Source organism: Amblyraja radiata, chromosome 20, assembly GCF_010909765.2.
Source record: "Amblyraja radiata isolate CabotCenter1 chromosome 20, sAmbRad1.1.pri, whole genome shotgun sequence".
Classification (NCBI taxonomy): Eukaryota; Metazoa; Chordata; class Chondrichthyes; order Rajiformes; family Rajidae; genus Amblyraja; species Amblyraja radiata.
In genome coordinates this window covers 37,304,338-37,329,064 of record NC_045975.1, presented here as the reverse complement: position 1 = coordinate 37,329,064, position 24,727 = coordinate 37,304,338, and the positions used below count along the sequence as shown (strand labels likewise).

The following is a 24,727-nucleotide window of genomic DNA, read 5'->3' as shown; positions in this document are numbered from 1 at the left end:
GGGGGTTCAACAAATTGGAAATGTATGGATGAAGTTCACATGATCATGTGATAGTAGAATTATGCCATTCGGCCCATCAAGTCTATTCCGCCATTCAATCGTGGTTGATCTATCTCTCCCTCCTAACCCCATTCTCCTGCCTTCTCCCCATAACCTCTTAAGCGCAGGAGAGGTTGCTGAAGTGTCCAGGAAACGTAATAGGACAGAAAGTTTGAAAAGGGATAAGAGTCTAAGGTCAAGCAAAATGGATCTAATTTGAGGTGGTGAATTCTGAATAAACGGTGCTATATTTGAATGCACACAGTAAACAGAGAAATGTTGGTCAGCTTATAGCTTAGGCAGGAGTGGACATTGGACTCTGGAAAATGGCACTGGTGAAGTAGCAATGGGGAATAAAGAAAAAGCAGATGAATTGAACACATTTTTTTCATCAGGCTTCATAGCGGAAGGCACCAGCAACCTAAAAGCAATGTTTGGGTTTCTCTCTGTAGCGGTTACAGTAATCATGGCATGTTTTAGAAAAGCCTCACTTTAATGACCAGATCAGAAAAATCCATATTCCTCTGCACAGAAAGAGACATTTCCACGCATCAGGCCCAGCCCGGCTCACCGAGTCATCCCCTTTATTAATCTTTTTGTTTAAGAAGGAACTCCAGATGCTGGAAAATCGAAGGCAGACAAAAATGCTGGAGAAACTCAGCGGGTGAGGCAGCATCTATGGAGCGAAGGAAATAGGCAATCGTTTGGGTCGAGGCCCTTCTTCAGACTTCTGAAATTGTCTGAAGAAGGGTCTCGACCCGAAACGTCACCCATTCCTTCTTTCCAGAGATACTGCCTCACCCGCTGAGTTTCTCCAGCATTTTTGTCTTCCCTTTATTAAACTAATTGCTTCTATAACCTATTCTCCAAACATTCCCATATACTCCCTCTAAATTCTACTGCAGGCCTACATACCAGGGTCAATTAACCGAGCAACCCACACATCTTTGGTCTGTGGATGGGAACTGGAAGCCCATGAAGAAAACCTACTGGGAGAACATGTCAACTCCATCCCAACAGCACCAGATGTAAAGATTGAATCTTGGTCTCTGAAGCTGTGGTAGGCAGAGAGAGAAATGATTAAGAATTGAGACTCCCTGACTTCCTTTCTCATCCACTTGTTGTCCAATGCTGCCACTTCGTTAAAGCCTCATTAATAGCATCAGACAATGCAGTAACAGGCCCTTGTTTCAACCATGGCAACCATCAAAAACCTATGTAGCCCATTTACCAGCCTTTAGCCTAAAATGCTTTGGCAATTCAAGTGCTCATGTAGATGCTTCCTACATGCTCCACCACCCCCTCAGGCAGTGTGTTCCAGAGTGCGAATAACCAAAGATCCTATAGCAAGCAAGATAGTCCCCTTGACGAAAAAGACGTAGTACGGTCATGGGCAGATTCATGGGTAATTTTCGGCCCCATTTCCGTAACCGGCTTCCGTCTCCACACCAAAGATCCCATAGCGGAGCAAAGATACTAGTGCGGAGACGGAAGCCGGTTACGGAAACATCCTCGTAAAAATAAAAGTTCTTTGGTAAAAATAATTTATTAACACAAACTGTCCCCCCGCAAAGTAGATTACACTGCGAGGGGGATACCCAAAGTCGGGTCGGGTTACTGAAATGGATGGAAAAAAAGGCCCACGTTCCACTCCGTTGCGTACTACACGTCAGCCCATTGCATTTAGCAGGAGTGGTCTATCTTGCTCCGCTATAGGATCTTTGCTAATACACTCTGGGTGAAAATCTTCATCAGATTCACTTCAAATTGCTTACACCTCACCTAAAGCTACGCCCCTCAAACCTGCCCCACATTCAATAAGATCATGGCCAATCTACACCAGGGTGAAGCCCAACACAAGCTAGAAGGACAACATATTCTGCACGGGTAGTCTACAACCCATTAGTGAATTTTCCAAGATAGACACAAAAAGCTGGAGTAACTCAGCGGAACAGGCAGCATCTCTGGAGAGAAGTAATGGGTGACGTTTCGGGTCGAGACCCTTCTTCGGACTTCTGAAACTTCACCTATTCCTTCTCTCCAAAGATGCTGCCCGTCTCGCTGAGTTGCTCCAGCTTTTTGTGTCTATCATCGGTTTAGACCAGCATCTGCAATTCCTTCCTTCACATTGAATTTTCCAATCTCCTCTTTACTCTCTGGTGTGTCTTTTGCATTTTGAATTTGCAAGTAACTACAATCTCATTTAAAAACCAAATCTAAAGATTGAGAACCAAAGCAGAAGCTCTGGAGGGGATGGGAGAGTATGCAGATGCAAGCAAATGATCGTACTCCTGTTCGTTGTGTACAGGTTCCAGTTTGGGTTGCTACATAAAACTGCTCTTTGTCACAGGTCCATGGCACTCACCTCACAGAACAGGGTGTCGTAAATTGACCAAACATAATTCAGCGATAACTGCTCTCTGGGAACCCCAGCGACTTTAGACAGCATGTCCAGAAAGTCCTAGAGAGATAAGAAATAAACAAATGTTATATCAGGAGCGTCAGTTCATTGACAAAAGACACAAAGTGTGGATCATTGTTGCATCACTCTTGGATTCACTGATCCAGGTTCTGTCATCCCCAACAAATAGCTCGGAATTCATTCCAAATCTTAGGTTTAATCCTGACATTCCCCTGACTGTTCCTGCGAAGGAACCAGTAACCCGATCTAAGGATCGGCAAGGTTAGGCAAAGAACTTCGAAAGACTTTGCTGAACCACTGTGTACAACCTCAAGAGGTAACCAGTGCTCAAAATCTAGATGTTTGCCTCGGGAACTTTCCAGGCTACCTCTGCTGATAAATGTCACATACTAGACTCAACACCGCAGAGTGCAGGACTCCCAATAGTCATACAGGCAGCTCCCTGGAAACTTCCTGGTGTGTGCCCCCTTTACAAAAGGAAGCTGAGCCCTGTATGCACTCTAGGATGCTCTCCAAAACCCTTCCATGCCAAAGGTCCTGGGTAGCTGGCCTGAATTGTAGTGCGAGGATCAGGAGTTTGAGGAAAGGCCCTGCGACCAGGACATTAACACCTGTAGTTCTAGAAACAGTAACACTACTTGAGGAAACCTGTTTTGAAATTAATGCTAGCAACCTTTCTTTTGAACAGCATTAGGGAGATTTCTAAAGCCAATTTAAAAATACAGGAAGGGGTACATTTCTGGACCAGAAGGGGAGAAAGATAAACCTGACAATTAGCTTAATGTCGATGATATAAGGAACAAATTCGGAGAAACTTACTGCTCTTTGGGCAACCATGGATAGAAAGGAAAGGCAGCAAGGATTTGTTTAGAGCATATATAGAAGGATTTTCCAAAGGACATCTGATACAGTATCAAGAATTAAGTTTGTTAGTAAAACTGGAGCCCTGGGGATAACAGGGTTATTGGCAGAAGAGTTCCAACATTAGTTCAGGTCTGGGACAGATCTGGGTCTGTAGCTGCCTTTTAGGCTGGATACATGTACCTGCATACAGTGGTATTCAGCAAGGTTCAGTACCAAGAAAGTTGTGAATTTGTGGAATTCCCTGCCAGAGGGCAGTGGAGGCCAAATCACTGGATGGATTTAAGAGAGAGTTAGATATTATGTATATGGACACACTTATCTGCTTTGTAGTAAATGCCTACTATGTTCTGTGTGCTGAAGCAAAGCAAGAATTTCATTGTCCTATACAGGGACACATGACAATAAACTCACTTGAACTTGAACTTGGGGCTGGTGGAATCAAGGGATATGGGGAGAAGGCAGGCACGGGTTATTGATTGGGGACTATTTTTCTAAGACAGAGATGTTTTTAATCTTTAGTTTTAATGCCTTCACTTGGCCTTCAGATGGTATAGAGCATACTTAAAATATCCAGATGGCATGAGAACTGTAAAGGAAAATATGAATTGACCAAGAGGACATAGAAAGAGAAAAGTAATGGTCAGATATGGAAAAGATGAAATTCAATTTAAAAAATGTTTGGATGTTATATTTCTTGCAGGATGAATGAAAAGATCTTTGGCAGAATTTTAAAATACTCAGAAAAGGGCACAGATCTACAAAGGTGGCAAAATAAGATTAAAAAAAAAAGAATTCACACCAATGGAATCCTCGGCTTAATAGATGGGTCAATAAAAGGCAGGTTATACTAAACTTTTAGAATAGAATAGTTTCTTTATTGTCATTGTAACATGAACCATGTACAACGAAATTTAAAAATGTCAGCCAGTCAGTGCACCATTCAAACATTTCTAAAAGCTAACGATACATACAAGGTAAAATATTAAAAAAAGATAAACAACTAAAATAAATATCATGAAAATAGCACGCATAAACACCCAGCCCTACATCCTTCTGTGGATTTCACAGTGTACCACAGTCCCTTAGTATGTATCGCCCCTGCGTTCCTTGGCCGCTACATTTAGTGCCTTTATAGCAGTGGGGTAAAAAATGTTTTTAAGTCTGTTTGTCCTTGTCCTTGTAGATCTGTACCGTCTGCCTGACGGCAACAGTTCAAACAGGGAGTGTCCGGGGTGGGAAATGTCCTTTATAATACTCTGGGATTTTTTGATGCAGCGGGAACTGTGTAAGTCCTCCAAGGTAAGGAGAGGGCAGCCGACAATCCTCTGGGCGTTGTCAATGGCCCTCTGGAGCGCTTTCCTCTGAGCCGCTGTGCAGCTGGTGTACCATACGCATACACAGTATGTTAGGATGCTCTCAATGGAGCACCGATAAAAGGACAGCAGCAGTCTCTGAGTGATGTTATTCTTCCTGAGCACCCTCAGGAAGTGCAGTCTCTGCTGGACCTTTTTCAGCAGCGCAGAGGTGTTCATGCGTGTTCTATTTGTTATAACTGTTCTATTTGGAATACTGTGTCCAGTTCTGGGCACCACATTTTAACAATGCACTAGAATGATTACAAGGATGAGGGCTTTCAGCTACATTGATAAATTGGTAGTGTTCTCCTTTTTGAGGTAGTGCTGAGAGGATGCTAGGTGCAAGGAAGCATTGAAAATTATGAAGGGCTCATATGAGTTATTGTAGAGGAGCTGCTCCCAGTGGCTGAAGGCATAGTCAAAGTTGCACAGCACAGAAACAGGCCCTTTGGCCCACCACATTCATGCCAACCTTTTATGCCCATTGACACCAATCCCATTTGCCCACATTAGGTTCATATCCTGCTGTGCCTTCACGGTTCAAGTGGCAGTCTAAATGTCTCTTAACAATAGTGATTTCACCGCACTTTCATATCAAATCCCCTTTGAAACTAACCGTAAGCCTGTGCCCTTTTGTTTTTGATAACCATACAATGGGGAAAAGATTCTGACTATGAATCAGAATACCTATCTATACCTCTCATAGCTTTATACACCTCGAATAGGACACTTCTCAGCCTCATTTACTCCAGGGAAACTAAAACTCCACCCTACCCAATCTCCCTCCACAGCTAAAATCTTCTAATCCAGGCAACATCCTGGTGAATCTCCGCTGCACTCTTCCGAGACGATCATGACCAGAACTGCACACAGTATTCCAAGTGCAATCTAACCGGTGTTTTGTAACGTTACAACATTTATATTCTATGCCCCACCACCTTAGCCATAAGCCTTCTTCACCATCTCATCAACCGATGTTGCCTCTTTCAGAAAACAATGGAGTTGAACCCCAAGGTCTTGATGTTAATCAATACTCCTCAGTGCCCATCTATTTATTTTGTTTACTCTACCCTTATTTGACTTCCTAAAATGCATCACTTCACACTTGTCAAGAATAAATACCATTTGCCAACACATCACCTAAATTCCCATTAGATCTCCATCCAGCTGTAGACTTAAGACAGCCATCTTCACTATCTACACAACTAACTTTCATCTCATATGCAAACATGTTAATCAGACCCCAATACCTTTAAAAAAAATAGATGTGAAGGTATAGAATACATTACACAATGTTGTGGACACAGATTCAATAGTGGTCAAAAGGAAAATAGAAGAATATGTGGGGAAAAAACTATAGATATAGGTAAAGAGACTAACCTTAAGCCACTGGCTCTTTGAAAGACGTGGTGCAAACTTGGTGAGCAAAATAGCTCCTTTTGTTCTGCACCATGTATCATTCTACAACAGTCTGTGAGAATAAGATGCCGCTCCCCTCTACAATGGAGGGGGCATCAGTGGAGAGATCACAGTCTGCAAAAGGAGATAGACAGCACATGAATGGGCACAAGACAGGCAGATGGGATGTACACCAGGAAAATGAAAGGTTATATATTTTGGTTGGAAGAATAGAAATGTTGAGCAACTAGTAAAATAGGATGGTGTAAAGAGATGGGGGAGCCTGCTACACAAAGTTATGGCAGATACAACAAACATTTCTGAATGGATAAGACATTTTTGCCCTTATTGCAAGAGTTTGGAGTGTGAGAATAAAGGGAGTTTTGCTACAACTGTGGAAGGTGCTGGTGAGGCCACATCTGGACTGTGTGCGGTTTTAATCCCCATACTGCGGGGAAAACTCATATCCTATAATGTCCAGTGAGTCTGCCTGGTCTTGGAAACAATGCCCTGCAAACTCACAGGATTTATTATAGGACATGGGTTTCCCACGAGCATGAAGTGCACAAGAATTGTCACATACGCGTAATTTAGAAGAATGAGGGGTGACCTCATTAAGGTTCTGAGAAGGAATGACAGGGTAAATGATGATGATGATGTTCTTTCCACCAGCAGAAGAGTTTGTAATTAAGAAATGGCATCTCAAAAAATGTGATCAACTAATTAGATTGCAACAAGTATATGTTCCTTCAGGGTTTGTGAGCTTTAGAGTTATCTCTTCCTGGGAAGTGAGAATGCACATTCATTGCATGGATTGAATGCCAAGATCAGAAAGGTTTTGAACACCAGGGAAGGGTGGATCTGGAGTTAGTGGGCATATTCTGGTTTTGCCTAAATCTGGAATGCTACACAGGTATCCAGGGTTTTTTTTCATAAAAGTTTCCAACTGCACACGCCTTTGAACATGGAGTGATCACCAGTCAACCTTGAAGATTCCATCTCCCATTCCAATGCTTTCCATCTTCCCTTTTTTGAACTAAAGGTTTCCCTTCAGGCCACTCAACCGTCAGTTTCATTAGGCGCATTTCAGCGGGGAAACAGGCCCCTCGGCCCACGCCGACCAGCGATCCCCCCCATATTAACACTATCCTACAAACACTATGGACAATTTTTATATTTACCAAGGCCATTAACCTACATACCTGTACGTCTTTGGAGAGTGGGAGGATACCGAACATCTCGGAGAAAACTCACGCAGGTCACGGGGAGAACGTACAAACTCCTTACAGACAGCAACCGTAGTCGGGATCGAACCCAGGTCTCCGGCACTGCAAGAAGGTCCTTCAGAAAGCGTCTGGACCCGATGGTATACCTGGTTGTTTTAAAAACCTGTGTGGACCAACCGGCTGGAGTTTTTGCCAACATCTTCAACCTGAGGTCTGAGGTTCCCACCTGCTTTAAAATGGTAACAATAATACCAGTTCCCCAGAACAGCAAGGTGACGTTCCTCAATGACTACCGACTGGCATCTCTGGTGATGACGTGCTTTGAGAGTCTGGTTATGGTGCATATCAACTGTTATCTTAGCAAGAGCTGGATCCACTATATTTTGCTTACTGGCACAATAGTTCAATGGGGGATTGCGATCTCACTGGTTCTTCACTCTGCACCGGACCACTTGGAAATTAAAAACATATACGACAGTCTGGTGTTCATCGACCACAGCTCAGCATTCAACATGATCTTCCCTTCGAAACATGTTACCAAGCTGCGGGAACTGCGTCTCTGAACATCCTTTCGCTATGGGATCCTTGACTTCCTCATCGACAGACCGCAATCAGTATGAATTTGCAACAACACTTCCTCCTTGATAACCATCAGAATAGGGCACCACAAGGCTGTGTGTTCAGTCCCCTGCTTTACTCACTCTATACCCATGGCAATGTAGCCAGATACAGTTCCAACTCCATTTTAAATTCGCCGATGGCACCATTGTTGGTGGATGAATTACGGGTAATGATCAATTCGATTATCTGATCGGGAAATGGATCATCTAATTGAATAGTACCAGACAACAACCTTGCTCTCAATGTCAGTGAGCCGAAAGAGACGATTGTTGACGTCAGAAGGCAGACAATCCATGAAAATGACTTCATCGATGGTTGATTGGGGGAGAATCAACAACTTCAAGAGTGTATTTCTGGGCGTGCAGATCTCTGAAGATCTGTCCCTGACCCAGCACATTGGTGCAATCGTGAAGAAAGCCCAGCCCATCAACACCTCTACTTAGAATATTGAGGAGATTTGGTATTTTGACGAACATGAATTTCTACAAATGTATGGTATTGAATGGTTGCATCACGGCATGGTTCGAACGCCCAGAAACGATGGAGATTATAAGAAGTGGTGAACACTGCTCGGTCCATCAGGGGTACTGACCTCCCCACCATTGAAGGGATCCATAGGAGGCGCTGCCTCAAAAAGGCAGCTAATATCATCAAGGGTCACATCACCCTTGCTGGGCCCTCATTTCACTCCTGCCATCAGGAATAAGGTATAGGAGTCTCAGGTATAGGAGTCGTGACATCCAGGTACAAGAACGTTACAAACACCAACTAAACTACAAACTTTCTTGGTTGCACCACAGACTTCAGACTTTTGTTTTGTTTTGCTTTTTTTTTTTTAAATTGAACTTTTTTTTGGGTTTGTTTTATTATGTTATGTATAGAGTACTGTATTTACTGACCTGTTATGCTGCTACAAGTAAGAATTTCATTGTTCTGTTTCGGCACATATGAAAATTAAACACTCTCGACTCTCTATCTTGGTGTAATAGTGTTACCTACTCATTTTGCCTTAAGCGTAGGTCATAATGAAGCACTTGCTTTAGGTAGAAAGTCATGTGCATTTTGAGTAACTAATTTATAGAACGCTCTCTAACGTTTATCATAACTTAATTTCCAGTCACACTAAACCCTTCCACAAACCTGCGATCAATCCGAATGAAACTCATCACAACCTGGAGGAATCACACTTCAACTTCTGATGAATTGATTTACAATTGCACCAAATCACCTTTGATAAAATATATTGTGGATGCTGGAAATCTGAAATAAACACCAGACTGCAGTTATGCCGGAGGGATTTGGGAGTGCTGGTGCAGAATTCCTAAAATGATAATTTGCAAGTCGAATTAGTAGTAAGGAAGGCAAACGCAATGCTGGCATTGATTTCAAGACGAATAAAATACAAAAACAGGGATGTAATGCTGAGGCTTTATAAGGTGCTGGTCAGACCACATTTGGAGTATTGCAAGCAATTTTGGGCCCCATATCTGAGGAAGGATGTGCTGGCACTGGAGAGTGTCTCGAGGAGGCTAACGAGAATAATCCCAGGAATGAGTGGGTTAACATATGATGAGCGTTTGGCGGCACTGGGCCTGTACTCGCTGGAGTTTAGAAGGATGAAGGGGTGGACCTCATTGAAACTTAGCGAATAATGAAAGGCTTGGATAGAGTGGATGTGGAGAGGATGTTTCCACAAGTGGGAGAGTCTAGGACCAGAGGCCATAGCCTCAAAATAAAAGGACGTTCCTTTAGGAAGGAGATGAGGAGGAATTTAGTCAGAGATGGTGAATCTGTGGAATTAATTGCTGTGGAGGCCAAGTCAATTAATATTTTTAAAGCTGAGATAGATAGATCCTTGTTTAGTACAGGTGTCAGGGGTTATGAGGAGAAAGGAGAAAGAGAATGGGATTGAGAGATAGATCTGCCATGATTGAATGGCGGTGTAGACTTGTTGGACCGAATAGCCTCATTCTGCTCTTATTACTTATTAACTTATGATGTCAGACAGCATCTGTGGCAAACCAATTTAATGTTTCAGGTTGATAACAGACTGTATTCAGAATTAAAACTGGTCATTGACTTGAAACTGGTCATTGACTTGAAATTTTAAATGCCCTTCAACACAAGCGGCATGCTGATCTACTGTGATTCAACAGGAAGTTTAACAATTTATTACTGACACCACCTTTTTCATAAAAGCAGATAACAATAATGCTGTTATCCTGTTACCAGCTTACAATGGTGCATCTGTATAAGTTGGTAAGAAGTTGATAAAGAGGAAGAAGATTAGACTTTATTGCCTTCCATCACAGTGAGGAATGTGGGGAATCCACTGTGGTGGATGGTTATATTAAATTTTATGTAGTTGTGTGCCGTTGATTTTTTTTAGTATGGCTGTGTTGTAAATCGAATTTCACTTTACCTCAATTGGTATATGTGACAATAAATTGACCTTGAAACCTAGAATCATTGGAGCAATGCTGAATGTCTTCAGTCTCCGAAGGAAGTAGAGGGTGGATGGGTTGGCCAATACAGTAAGCCCTGTGGCTCCTTTAGAGCAGGGGATCACTAAAGGATAGGTGTTCCCATGGTCACCACGCAGTCTGGGCAAGGCACATATGATCCAGTCTGTTAACTAATATTTTACTCTGCACAATGCTGCTTCTTCTTCTTGCGTATGACGTGCACAGCCTGAGGTTGTAGGACAACTTGTTCTATTTGATCCTATTTGAATGTGCACGCCAGGTTGAATGCATTCGTCAAAACAGGGCAGACCATGTGAAGGTTGCAATCTCCCACCCCACAATGCTGCTGGAATTGTTAAATAGGCTCCAAATCTTTAAAAGGTCAAATACAGTGTAAGCTGTTTGATTTGTACCTTGTTTTCCATCAAAATCTTTTTGTATTCATCTGTATTTTCCGTCTCTGTGATCAACTCTGTGTAGCGAGGGCAGTTCTTCAGTGGAAAGAGAAGCATCTGAAACAATTCCACTTTGTTCAGTTTCAGAGACAAAAAGACAGAACGGACGGACAGACAGGACAAGGCAGGGCAGGGCAGGGCAGGGCAGGGCAGGAAGGGCAGGGCAGGAAGGGCAGGGCAGGAAGGGCCGGGCAGGAAGGGCCGGGCAGGACGGGCCGGGCAGGACGGGCCGGGCAGGGCGGGCCGGGCCGGGCGGGCCGGGCCGGGCGGGGCGGGCCGGGCGGGGCGGGCAGGGCGGTGCGGGCGGGCGGGGCGGGCGGGAAGGGCAAGGCGGGGCGGGCAGGAAGGGCAGGCAAGACAGGACAGACTCCTCAGCCTCCTCAGCCTCCTAATTTCTGCACTGCTCCCCCTACTACAATCAGTGCTGGACAGTTGCTTCTCGCTGTCACTCTTCTGTCACTTGCCTTGTCATCGTCCATTGGCACTGTATGCACAGGAATCGGTTGCCAGTTCAGGCCAGGATGGAAGATCTGATGACCTTGCGGTGGGTACAAACCGGCAAGATTAGATTCGGCACTCATTAGAGTCCGGTCGAAATCTGTGCTCCGAATATAAATCTACAGCAAAGGGAAAACAGATACAAATCAGTAGAGGCTTTAGACCAAGCTGAGCAGAACATTTAAGAAATGCAAACAGTGGATATCTGAAATATAATCAGAACATATTGGAAAACACCCAGCAGGTCAGGCAGCATCTGTGGAGAGAAAAGGTAGAATTTAAGGTGGGAGGGCCTTCATCAAAAAAGTGGAGACAACTGCTGGAGTGTGATAAGTGGAGCCAAAAAGAGGCGGCACAGCGCCAAGAACCTGGGTTCGATCCTGACTTTGTCTGTACAGATTATATACGTTCTCCCTGTGACCATGTGGATTTTCTCTGGGTGCTCCGGTTTCACCCAAACTTCAAAGATGTGCAGGTTTGTGGGCTAATTGGCTTCTAAAAATTATAAATTATCCCCGGAGCGGAGGATTGTCGTCGTGTTGATCACTACGGAGTGATCACTAGTTGCCACCCACTCAGTGGGCTGAAGGGCCCGTTTCCATGCTGTATCTCTACAGTAAAATCAGGATTAGCAGAGTTGCTCTTTGTTGAAAGATCACTATCACTCACCATGTGTCCCTTCAGTTTTGATCTGTGCAGATGGGTTTTTAAAATATTTGTAGCAGTTCCCATGTCTGGAATATATTTCAGAATTATTATGCTTCCCCTTTATTGTTCCCAACCTCCTTTTTTAAAGAAGAGATGTTTTTAATTGTTAACTTAATTCCAGCAGCACTGGGGAGGATGTGCAGCAGATAAAAAGGAGACAAGCCAGTGAATGCAGCCATTTTGGGAGCAGCCATTTTGAAAGCAGCTGTGTTTGAAGTCAAAGTACCGGGGGGGGGGGGGGGGGGGGGGTCAAAGTGCAGAGACTGGCAGGCACGTGAGGCTGAGTAGCAAAGACAGTAAAGCAAGGTTAACAGAAAAGTAAAGGCTTTTTCTAGGATTAGTGGAGGGATAGCAATGAGATTCAGTGGAGAGGTATGCCCGTCCTGTGAAATGTGGGATATCAGAGAGAGATCATGTCCCTGATAACTATGTACATTTGCAGGAAGAGTGTTCAACTGCAGCTCCTCTGAAACCGCATGGGATGGAGTGGGTTTGGACTCACTGACAAGCACATAGGAGGCAGAAAGTGTCATACAGAGGTGGTTGCACTATGCACTCAGATCCAGGGCCGGCGTTAAGCCGATTTGACCGATTGCTCCAAATTGGGCCCCGCGCCTAAGCGGGGCCCCGCACTAATGTTCAGTATTTCGTACGGAAATACGAATTCTCTTTGTTAAATAAAGATTTTTTTAAATTCGCCATCCGGATTTTTTTTAAACGAACATGTATAACAACCGCTGCACGGCCATCATACACAAACGATTTGTTAACTAGTGCTGTTAGCACTTCTTAACGGTAAGTACTTAACACCTTGTTATGCAATGTCATGAATCTGCATCTATCCGCATTCCTCAGTAAATGTTATAGTGTTTTGAACAAGTATTAATGACGCCGTGTTCCTTTGAATAAAATTCACGCGGCGTCATTAATACTTGTTTAAAACACAATTACATTTACTGAGGAATGTAGATCGATGACACGTTGAGAATTTCATTTAACTCACCATCATGAGTGAGGGCCCCGGACCGCGAGAAGGGGCTTCTTCCTGGTGTGCAGGTTAGTCATTCACCTACCGACCCACGTTGTGTCCAAAGATCTTATAGCGGATCTTTGGTTGTGTCTCTCTGTCTTTTGCTCACTCCCTCCCTCCCTCCCTCTTTCTCTCGCGCTCTCTCTCCCGCTCCCCATATTGTCTCTCTCTAGCTCTCCCACTCCCTCTCTATCACCCTGTCCCCTCAGCATTCCCGGAATCGTTGACGTTTTGCAGTAGACAAAAATGCTGGAGAAACCCTGCGGGTGAAGCATTCGCCTGGCCCGCTGAGTTCCTCCAGCACTCTGTGTTTTTTGTTTGGCTCTGAAGTTGAAGGTGGCTCAGCGGGACGGGCAGCGGCTCTGGGGAGAGGGTTGTGTTTCTGGTCGAGACCCTTCTTCAGACAATCACAAGTACTCTCATCGACGCGAGTTCAGTGCGGTCTGAAGAAGGGTCTTCTCTCCAGAGTCGCTGCGCTGCCTGTCCTGCTGAGTTACTCCAGCTTTATGTCTATCTTCAATTTCAGAGAATTACAATTTCTCACGGGGGGCTTATAACGTCTCTAAACCCCTCTGGGACCCTCTGAAAACGTCTAAACCCCCTCTAGCCCCCCTATTTCCCTCTATTCCCCTCTAAACAATTGTAAACACACCTGAACCCATCTGAAGCCCTCTAAACATCTCTAAACCGTTTAAACCCCTCTAAACTAGGAGGCTGCAAGGTGACTTGGATAGGCTGGGTGAGTGGGCAAATGCATGGGAGATGCAGTATAATGTGGATAAATGTGAGGTTATCCACTTTGGTGGCAAAAACAGGAAAGTAGACTATTATCTGAATTGTAGCCGATTAGGAAAAGGGGAGATGCAACGAGATGCAACGAAAAATGCTCACGGCAGACCAAACGTGTTAAACAGAAATTGGTCAGATATTGAGCTTTACACAGTGAGAAATCATGTGAAATAATCACTGAATTTAATTTTAAATGAATGTACCTGCATGTTATACTGTTTAGTTTGGAGATACCACCAGATAGTCTGGTTGATACAACCAGATCAGTTTGGAGATACAACCAGATTAGTTTGGAGATACAACCAGATTAGTTTGGAGATACAACCAGATAGTCCACTGAGTTCGCACCGACCAGCGATTTTTGTTACAGATTTGACAAATTTATTTGGCGGCCAATCAAACGCTGTCTCTAGGGGGGTTGCATCCAATCACCAACCAGCTTGCCTTAAAATTCCCGAAACTACACGAAATATAAACATACATAAATTTTTACTTTTCTAGAGTAGGGGCCCCGCCATCAGTTTTCTAATTGGGCCCCGCAATTCCTAGCACCGGCCCTGCTCAGATCAATGACCACCAAAGGGGCAGCCAGCTAGTGTAGGAATTATTTCCCTGTGGCTATTCCTTCTCTAACAGGTATACCTGTTATACCTTTTAAGAGAAGGAAGGTATACCTGTTATCCAACACTGTGGATACCGTTTGGGCAGGGGAGGCCTCTCAGTGAAAACCAGCAGCAGCCATGTTAGTGGCACCATGCTAAATGAAAAAGGAAATCAGCTGGATGAACAGCGGGTCAGGCAGCATCGTGCCACCATGACCGACTCCACTGTGCAGAAAGACGAAGTCGAGACAAGCAGTGGTGATAAGCGACTCGACTGTCAGAGGGAATGACTAGAGCTAGACTCCAGAAGGTATGATGCCTCCCTTGTGCCAAGCTCAGATGTCTCGGAGTGGGTTCAGAACATTCTGAAAGGGGAGGGTAAGCAGCCAGAAGATGTTAGTGCTAACGGCATTGGTAAGAGAGATGGGGTTCTGCAAAGGTAATTTTGGGAGTTAGGTAGAAAGTTGAAAAGCAGGACGTCTAGGGCTATCATCTCTGGAGTGGAGACAAAATTCACCAGGATGTTGCCTGTAATAGAGTGCTTCAAATACAAGGAGCGGTTGGATCGGCTGGAATTATCTCCAATCGAATCCAGGAGGCTGAGGAGTGCTTATATGGTTTAAAAGATTATAAAGGGCAAAGATTGGGTAGAGAGTAAATGTTTATTTCCCCGTGATAAGGGAGTCTAAAACTAGAGGGCATAGGTTTAAGGCAAAAGGGGAGAAATTTAAAGGAGAACTGAGGGGTAGATTTTCCACTCAGAGGGTGATGAATATTTGGAATGTGGTGCCAGAGGCAGATACAATTACATTTAAAAGGCATTTGGAAAGGTAATGATTACGAAAAAAGAGGGTTTGAGGCCTAATGCGTGGGATTATTAAATGAGTTGGGGCAAAGGACTAATTTCTGAGGTGTACAGCTTTGTGTCTGAAAATATTGAAAATACTCAGAGAATCAGATAGCATCTGTGGGGAAAGAAACAAAGAGAGACACAATACATTGCAGATGTTGAAACCTTGAACAAATACAAAGTGCTGGAGGAACTCAATAGGTTTTGTAGCATCTGTAACGGGAAAGGATATACGACATTGCGGTCAGGACGGAAAAGCTTGAATCAGTCAGAACAAAGGGCCTGACCCAAAATGTTGTCTGTCCATTCCCTCCACCGATGCTGCCTGGCCCACTGAGTTCCTCCAGCACTTTGTGCTTTTCTTGAGAAGGAAACAAAGATTAGCGAACTGTTGACACAACTAAAAACAGTTATAAAAGGTTGTTTCAAGTTGCAGAGAAGAAGGATAGAACAAAAGGGAAAGTCTATGACAATGGTAGTGGCCAAGAGAAACTGACTGGCTGAGAGAGAGTAAATCTAATGCATCTAATCTGTCTAGAGGAGTGCCAACAAAGGGACAGGAAGGGGGGAAAAAAGGAAATAAACACAAAATATTTCAGAATCTATGAGGTATAAAATACTGGAAATCTGAAATAAAAGAATGTTGAAATACCTTGGTCATTTACTATCTATGGAGGGAATTTTTTAAAACAGCTTGATCAGCTTTAATCAGAACTGGCAAGTTCTGACAATCTGGATAGGCTCGTTATCTGAAATTGTTGGATTCATTGTTGAATGCCCAAGAGCTGCGATGTACCTAGCTGGAGGACCAATACAGTTCCATGTACTTCCAATGGGAGTCACTGGGATAGTGTAGATGATCCTTGGTTTTATACGGCCAGCCTTCCCAGCTTGTGGCACAGTTGGCCAGTTCTGATGAATAGTCGTTAACCTGTAACATTAACTCTATTTTAGTTTCTCGACAGTTGCCTGACCTGTTAGGTATTTCCGACATTCTTTTATTTCAAATTTTCATGAAATGTAGTGTTCTCTATCTGACAGGTTGTTTTAGTCTCCATCCTTCCTCTGTTCTTGCCACACTTCCCTGCAAGAGCAGGCTTCAAATTCAATATGGCAGTACAAGACAGTCTGTAAATCAGATAGTGTTTTTGGTCTCCATCAGTCAATGGTATCCAAGGAGATTTGGAATCTCAATATGCCTTATACATAACAGCTCACCTCTTGTCGGTCATAAGAGGAGTTGAGAAAGCGACTGTAACGATTTCGCAGATACTGGCCCAGTGCATAGTGCTGTCTCATCCCAATCTACAGACAGAAGTAGAAATTCCAATCATTACTGGAGAAGAAAGATCAACAAAAAGAACTCATACAAGAAACTTATAAAATTCTTAAGGGGTTGGACAGGCTAGATGCAGGTAGATTGCTCCCGATGTTGGGGAAGTCCAGGACAAGGGGTCACAGCTTAAGGATAAGGGGGAAATCCTTTAAAACTGAGATGAGAAGAACTTTTTTCACACAGAGAGTGGTGAATCTCTGGAACTCTCTGCCACAGAGGGTAGTCGAGGCCAGTTCATTGGCTATATTTAAGAGGGAGTTAGATGTGGCCCTTGTGGCTAAGGGGATCAGAAGGTATGGAGAGAAGGCAGGTACGGGATACTGAGTTGGATGATCAGCCATGATCATATTGAATGGCGGTGCAGGCTCGAAGGGCCGAATGGCCTACTCCTGCACCTAATTTCTATGTTTCTATGTAACTCATAACCAACATAAGGGTGCGGTCCCGTTGAACACCTGTCAGTGTTAAAAACCTAAATGGAACCCAACACATTACTGGATCGATATTGGATTTATATCTCCACCCGGTGACCCTTTAGAAGTGGGAAAGGTGTAGCAACACTTATAGGGGTGTATTATAGACCGCCAAATGGGGAACGAGAATTGGAAGAGCAAATATGTAAGGAGATAGCAGATATTAGTAGTAAGCACAAGGTAGTGATTGTGGGAGATTTCAACTTTCCACACATAGACTGGGAAACACATTCTGTAAATGGGCTGGATATTTGGAGTTTGTAAAATGTGTGCAGGATAGTTTTTTGCAGCAATACATAGAGGTACCTACTAGAGGAGGGGCAGTGCTGGACCTCCTGTTAGGAAATGAGACGGGACAGGTGGCGGAGGTATGCGTTGGGGAGCACTTCGGGTCCAGTGATCACAATACCATTAGTTTCAATATAATTATGGAGAAGGTCAGAACTGGACCTAGGGTTGAGATTTTTGATTGGAGAAAGGCTAACTTTGATGAGATGCGAGATGATTTAAAAGGAGTGGACTGGGACATTTTGTTTTATGGGAAAGATGTAGAAGAGAAATGGTGGACATTTAAAGGGGAAATTTTAAGAGTACAGAATCTTTATGTTCCTGTTCGGTTGAAAGGAAACAGTAAAAATTGGAAAGAGCCCTGGTTTTCAAGGGAAATTGGACATCTTGTTCGGAAAAAGAGGGAGATCTACAATAATTATAGGCAGCATGAAGTAAATGAGGTGCTTGTGGAGTATTAGGAATGTAAAAAGAATCTTAAGAAAGAAATTAGAAAAGCTAAAAGAAGATATGAGGTTGCTTTGGCAAGTAAGGTGAAAGTAAATCCAAAGGGTTTCTACAGCTATATTAATAGCAAAAGGATAACGAGGGATAAAATTGGTCCATTGGAGAAACAGAGTGGGCAGCTATCTGCAGAGCCAAAAGAGATGGGGGAGATATTGAACAATTTCTTTTCTTCGGTATTCACCAAGGAGAAGGATATTGAATTATGTGAGGTAAGGGAAACGAGTAGAGTAGTTATGGATACTATGAGTTTCAAAGTAAAAGAAGTACTGACACTTTTGAAAAATATAAAAGTGGATAAGTCTCCAGGTCCTGACAGGATATTCCCTAGGACATTGAGGGAAGTTAGTGTAGAAATAGCCGGGGCTATGACAGAAATATTTCAAATGTCATTAGAAACGGGAATAGTCCACGAGGATTGGCGTACTGCGCATGTTGTTCCATTGTTTAAAAAGGGTTCTAAGAGTAAACCTAGCAATTATAGACCTGTTAGTTTGACTTCAGTGGTGGGCAATTTAATGGAAAAGATACTTAGAGATAATATATATAAGCATCTGGATAAACAGGGTCTGATTAGGAACAGTCAACATGGATTTGTGCCTGGAAGGTCATGTTTGACTAATCTTCTTGAATTTTTTGAAGAGGTTACTAGGGAAATTGACGAGGGTAAAGCAGTGGATGTTGTCTATATGGACTTTAGTAAGGCCTTTGACAAGGTTCCTCATGGAAGGTTGGTTAAGAAGGTTAAACTGTTGGGTATAAATGCAGGAATAGCAAGATGGATTCAGCAGTGGCTGAATGGGAGAAGCCAGAGGGTAATGGTGGATGGCTGTTTGTCGGGTTGGAGGCAGGTGACTAGTGGGGTGCCTCAGGGATCTGTGTTGGGTCCTTTGTTGTTTGTCATGTACATCAATGATCTGGATGAAGGGGTGGTAAATTGGATTAGTAAGTATGCAGATGATACCAAGATAGGGGGTGTTGTGGATAATGAAGAGGATTTCCAAAGTCTACAGAGTGATTTAGGCCATTTGGAAAAATGGGCTGAAAGATGGCAAATGGAGTTTAATGCTGATAAATGTGAGGTGTTACACCTTGGCAGGACAAATCAAAATAGGACGTACATGATAAATGGTAGGGAATTGAAGAATACAGTTGAACAGAGGGATCTGGGAATAACCGTGCATAGTTCCTTGAAGGTGGAATCTCATACAGATAGGGTGGTAAAGAAAGCTTTTGGTATGCTAGCCTTTATAAATCAGAGCATTGAGTATAGAAGCTGGGATGTAATGTTAAAATTGTACAAGGCATTGGTGAGACCAAATCTGGAGTATGGTGTACAATTTTGGTCGCCCAATTATAGGAAGGATGTCAACAAAATAGAGAGAGTACAGAGGAGATTTACTAGAATGTTGCCTGGGTTTCAACAACTAAGTTACAGAGATAGGTTGAATAAGTTAGGTCTTTATTCTCTGGAGCGCAGAAGGTTAAGGGTGGACTTGATAGAGGTCTTTAAAATGATGAGAGGGATAGACAGAGTTGATGTGATCAAGCTTTTCCCTTTGAGAATAGGGAAGATTCAAACAAGAGGACATGACTTCAGAATTAAGGGACAGAAGTTTAGGGGTAACATGAGGGGGAACTTCTTTACTCAGAGAGTGGTAGCGGTGTGGAATGAGCTTCCAGTGGAAGTGGTGGCGGCAGGTTCGTTGGTATCATTTAAAAATAAATTGGATAGGCATATGGATGAGAAGGGAATGGAGGGTTATGGTATGAGTGCAGGCAGGTGAGACTAAGGGAAAAAAGTTGTTCGGCACGGACTTGTAGGGCCGAGATGGCCTGTTTCCGTGCTGTAATTGTTATATGGTTATATGGTTATATGGTTATATGGTTTAGACCTTGCTGCATCTCGAGGTTTGACAAGATATAGTGGATGCCCAGATTGTCATCTTGCTAAATGTCTATAGAATCTCAAACAGCTCTCACAGACTGGAGAGTTGCAAATATGTCCCAATCATTGAAGAAAGGAGGGAAAAAATACATACAGACTAGTTAGCCTGACATTGCTCGTAGGAAAAATTCTACAATCTACCAAGTAGTAACAGGGCACTTATGTGGTAATAATAGGTTTGGGCAAAGTCATTATAGAAATACGAAATGGAAATTATATTTGACAAATCTACTAGAGTTTCAGATTGTGAACCACCTGATCGACAAGGAGAATCCAATGGATGTGGTATATTGAGACTGTTGCAACTCTTTGAAGAGGTGCCACCGAAGGAGTTCAATGTAAAGGGCCTGCTATTGTGAATGATGTACAGTAACCCCTCATTTTAATGGAACCCTTTATGATCAATTTTGGTTATATTGTAGCGAACAATCTCCCCAACCACTTGGAGCTCTGGATTTCGACGCCACCCTTGAATTGCAAGGTGCACCAGTGACCCCTTGTTCACCCATCTCCCGGTACAGCTGACACGGCTGTGGTTGCGGGTTACGTTGTAGCCCCCGGCCAACAACGCTTTCACCGACAGGTCATGCTCAGTCACCTTGGGGCTCCCTCCCCTCCACCTGCTACTGCTTCTTCCTGTTGGCCGTTGCTTTGTCACTTGCCCGCTGCCGCTGGTCGCTGCCATGTCCTATTGTCCCTCTGTCTACTCAGCTTCTCCCAGATTTCTGGTGCGCGCAGCTTTAAGGTGAAACGACACAAAGTGCTGGAATAATGCAGCAAACTAAATCAGCCTGAAGAAAGGTCCCAATATCACCTATCCATGTTCTCCAGTGATCCCGAGCCGCTGAGTTACTCCAGCACTTTGTGTCCTTTTGTGTATTTTATGTAGTTCTTTGTTTCAACTACATACAATAATACCTTACATGGTTATAGTGGATAATGGGCAATAATGGACACCAGTCCTCCCCATACGGTCCTTTATAGCGAGGTTTTACTATATTGATATTGTGAATAATGTACTGACAGGGACTTGGAACTGGTTGGTGGTCAGTAGGAATAAACAATTTATTTTCAGATTGAGAAGCAGGGACAACTCGAATGCTGTCAGGCCAGCTGTTCACAAGCTCTGTCGATGGTTTAGACGAGGCAGCAGAGTGTAATACATCCATATTATGAACAATTATTGTGGAGGATGTATCCTCACGGATTGCGGTCTAAGGGTCGGGAAGTCAAGCATCCTGTGGCAGAAGAGTGATGCTGACTCCTCAGTTTGAAGTTAAGTTTGGATAGGATTATGGTGATGAAGGTGGAGATATAGTCAACAAATAGGAGTGATGTGGGGGTTATTGTTATTTAGATGTTACAGAGATGAGTGTAGGGACAGGGAGTTGGCATATGCCATGGACTTGTAATGATGGTAGGCAAACTGCCATATATCAAGACTGTCTGAGAAGTTGATCACGTCCATCAAAGCACTTCATGATGGTGGATATCAGAGCCTTTGGATAGTAGTCATTAGAGCACGGTATCTAGAGAAGAATAGTGGGATTTGTACAAGAAGTTAATACCAAGGGAAATGATCACCCTCAAATTGAATAACAAAACAGGTGCGTGTGGCCAAATGTCTACGTCCATTGGCTTATGAGGAAAATCAGACAGGGTGGAAAGCAAGAATAAAGATCACGGACCTGGGTAAGCTGCCCAAAACCTTGGGGCCAATCCTTCTCCGTATTTGGATCTGTTGGGTATTCCACGATAGGAGATCGGTCACCATGGCGATAAACCTGCAAAAATAGCCAACATCACAAAGGTCTATTACAAATTGGGATTTTATTATTTGTCACTTTATAAAGGAAGATTCAGAATGATACACCTTCAGTCCAGCACTTCTACCTCCATCTGTAAGGTCATGGTCAGGGGATAGGCATGAGGAGGTGTCCGAGAGCTGGCACCTAGCCTCAGCATGGTTGAAGTCAGTCTGCCAGACGACAACAGTACTTCCCTTGTCGGTGGGTTTAAAGACAATGTTGGTGCTGATGCTGAGTGAGCGGAGAATGGAGAAGGCAAGACGGTTGATGTCGTACCAACAGTTGGAAGTGAAAAGGTCCAAAGAATGTTGAAGGCTGGCCGGCAGAGTCATAGTCATAGAGTGATACATTGTGGAAACAGGCCCTTCGGCCCAACTTGCCCACACTAGCCAACAATGTCCCAGCTACACTAGTCCCTCCTGCCTGCGCTTGGTCCATATCCCTCCAAACCTATACTATCCATGTACCTGAATCTGAATCTGAATCTAACTGTTTCTTAAACAGTGGGATAGTCCCAGCATCAACTACCTCCTCTGGCAGCTTGTTCCATACACCCACCACCCTTTGTATAAAAAAAGTTACCCCTCGGATTACTCTTAAATCTTTTCCACGTCACCTTAAACCCATGTCCTCTGGTCCTCCATTCCCCTACTCTGGGCAAGTACCCGATCTATTCCTCCCATTCCATGAGAAAGACAAATATTGAAGACAGGAGAATTGCGTGGTGTGGACTCCTTTCCTGGGATAAAGGCCCAGAGGCAGAGTCGACAAGAGAAGAGCTCAACATCATAGAAACATAGAAAATAGGTGCAGGAGTAGGCCATTCGGCCCTTCGAGCCTGCACCGCCATTCAATATGATCATGGCTGATCATCCAACTCAGTATCCTGTACCTGCCTTCTCTCCATACCCCCTGATCCCTTTATCCACAAGGGCCACATCTAACTCCCTCTTAAATATAGCCAATGAACTGGCCTCAACTACCTTCTGCGGGAGAGAATTCCACAGATTCACCACTCTCTGTGTGAAAAAAGTTTTCCTCATCTGGGTCCTAAAAGATTTCCCCTTTATCCTTAAACTGTGACCCCTTGTTCTGGTCTTCCCCAACATCGGGAACAATCTTCCTGCATCTAGCCTGTCCAACCCCTTAAGAATTTTGTACGTTTCTATAAGATCCCCCCTCAATTCTAGCGAGTACAAACCGAGTCTATCCATTCTTTCTTCATATGAAAGTCCTGACATCCCAGGAATCAGTCTGGTGAACCTTCTCTGTACTCCCTCATGACAACATCATGGTGGACTCGGAAATCATTGAAACGTGGGGGTGTCCCGGGAGCTACGCTCGCCACAGGAATGTCCTGGGGAGCCGCGCGGGCCTGATCCACCCACCGAACAACCGCGCCGCCGACAACCAGAATGACGACTGAAGACCGGAACGCACCCCAGTGGGCCCAAGTCGCCCACACAAGTCTCCCTGGGGATAGCGGTGAAGCGGGGCGATGAGGCCTGTCTGGGCCGAAGGAGCCTCAGCGGTGGCAGAAATGGGAGCCTTGGGGCGGCAGCGGGAGACTGAGCGGTGGCAGCGGGAGACTCGGCCGTGGCAGTGGGTGCTTTGGTGATAGCGGGAGCCTCGACGGCAACGTGGGCCTCGGCGGCAGTGGGTCCTCGTGGTCGATGAGCGTGAGGGGTAGACAATGGGGGCCCGGAGTGGGGGGACCGCCGTGAGGGACAGTGAGAGAACAAAGGGGGACCCGGTCTGGGGGAGGGGGCACTCTAGTTTAGAATCCTCTGCCCAAGGGATAAGTCTGTCTTCGTTTGTTTATTTGTTCTGGTGAAGGCAACAGTCGCTTGTCTTTTTCTTTTTATTTTCACTTTTAATTTCAAGTCTTTATGTACCTTGTGTGTTGTGACTGTCGGCAGACCAATTTCCCTCTGGGGATGAATAAGGTTTTACCGTATCGTAAGGGTACAAGGGTAGGGGCTCTGCTGGGGACTGGCTGTTCTACATCAGAAAGAGCGTGCTCTGAAGGGGATGGTGAAAACCCAACAGTGGTCAGGCCTGGGGTCAGAAGGGGAGAGAGGGTGCAAGGAGATTCAGGAGAGATACTGTGGAGGTATGATGGGGGCACCCGCAAGCCACCAACATCCCAGAGATGTTAACCCTTTTGAGTATGACCTAGCATTGTTGAATGAATAAACATTAAGAAGGTATTAAGATATTTTGGTACAGTTTGTTTGCCTCAAAAAGGCTGGCAATATCAAGGACCCACACCATCCTGGCCACACACTCATCTCCATGCTACTTTCAGGTAGAAGGTACAGGAGCCTGAAGACTGCAACGGCCAGGTTCAGGAATAGCTACTTCCCCACAGTCATCAGGCTTTAAAACTTGGCTCGGACAAAACTCTGAACATTAATAGCCCATTATCTGTTATTTGCACTTTATCAGTTTATTTATTCATGTGTGTATTTACGTAAATAATGGTATATGGACACGCTGATTTGTTTTGTAGTCAATGCCTGCTATGTTCTGTGTGCTGAAGCAAACCATGAATTTAATTGTCCTGTCAGGGACACATGACAATAAACTCTCTTGACTCTTGTATACATTTTTTTATTACTAATAAAGTTTATCATTGAAATTTAATAAAATGCAAGGTGGATCAAATTCAATTTCTTCTGTATTAACGTCTTGAGCAATATGCAGATCTGTTCAACAGACCTCTATACCAGTTTAATAAAAAGAATGGGACAGATGCCAAGCTGCTCAGAACAAATGAAAGTCATGCTGGTTATGGAAAATTCTGAGGGGAAGGAAAAAAAATGAAAAGCAGCAGCTTAAAAAACCCCACATATTTGTAAAACATAGGATTGCAAAAGATGGACAGTCAGAGACCCAAAAAGCATAATTACTCAGAAACAATTGAAATTGAAATGACATTGTAGACTATTGGAGTGCTTTACATCCTTTGTCACCAAAGAAAATGCTCAACTCTCAAAGGAAAGATGTAACAAAATACTACCCTGAATACATTCAATATTGCTGTAC

General features: G+C 44.0%; 1 protein-coding gene across 2 annotated transcripts in view; it reads right to left on the bottom strand.

Annotated features, from left to right (window-relative positions):
• LOC116984307 (prostatic acid phosphatase-like) overlaps positions 1-24,727 on the bottom strand; it is a 49,559-nt gene that overhangs the window by 7,329 nt on the left and 17,503 nt on the right. For both annotated transcript variants that reach the window (XM_033038419.1, XM_033038420.1), the window contains exons 2-6: positions 21,560-21,655; positions 16,541-16,627; positions 11,310-11,462; positions 10,804-10,902; positions 2,405-2,500 (exon numbers count right to left, since the gene is read on the bottom strand). In XM_033038419.1, coding sequence (XP_032894310.1) covers positions 2,405-2,500; positions 10,804-10,902; positions 11,310-11,462; positions 16,541-16,627; positions 21,560-21,655 — 531 coding nt within the window. The remainder of the gene's footprint in view (positions 1-2,404; positions 2,501-10,803; positions 10,903-11,309; positions 11,463-16,540; positions 16,628-21,559; positions 21,656-24,727) is intronic.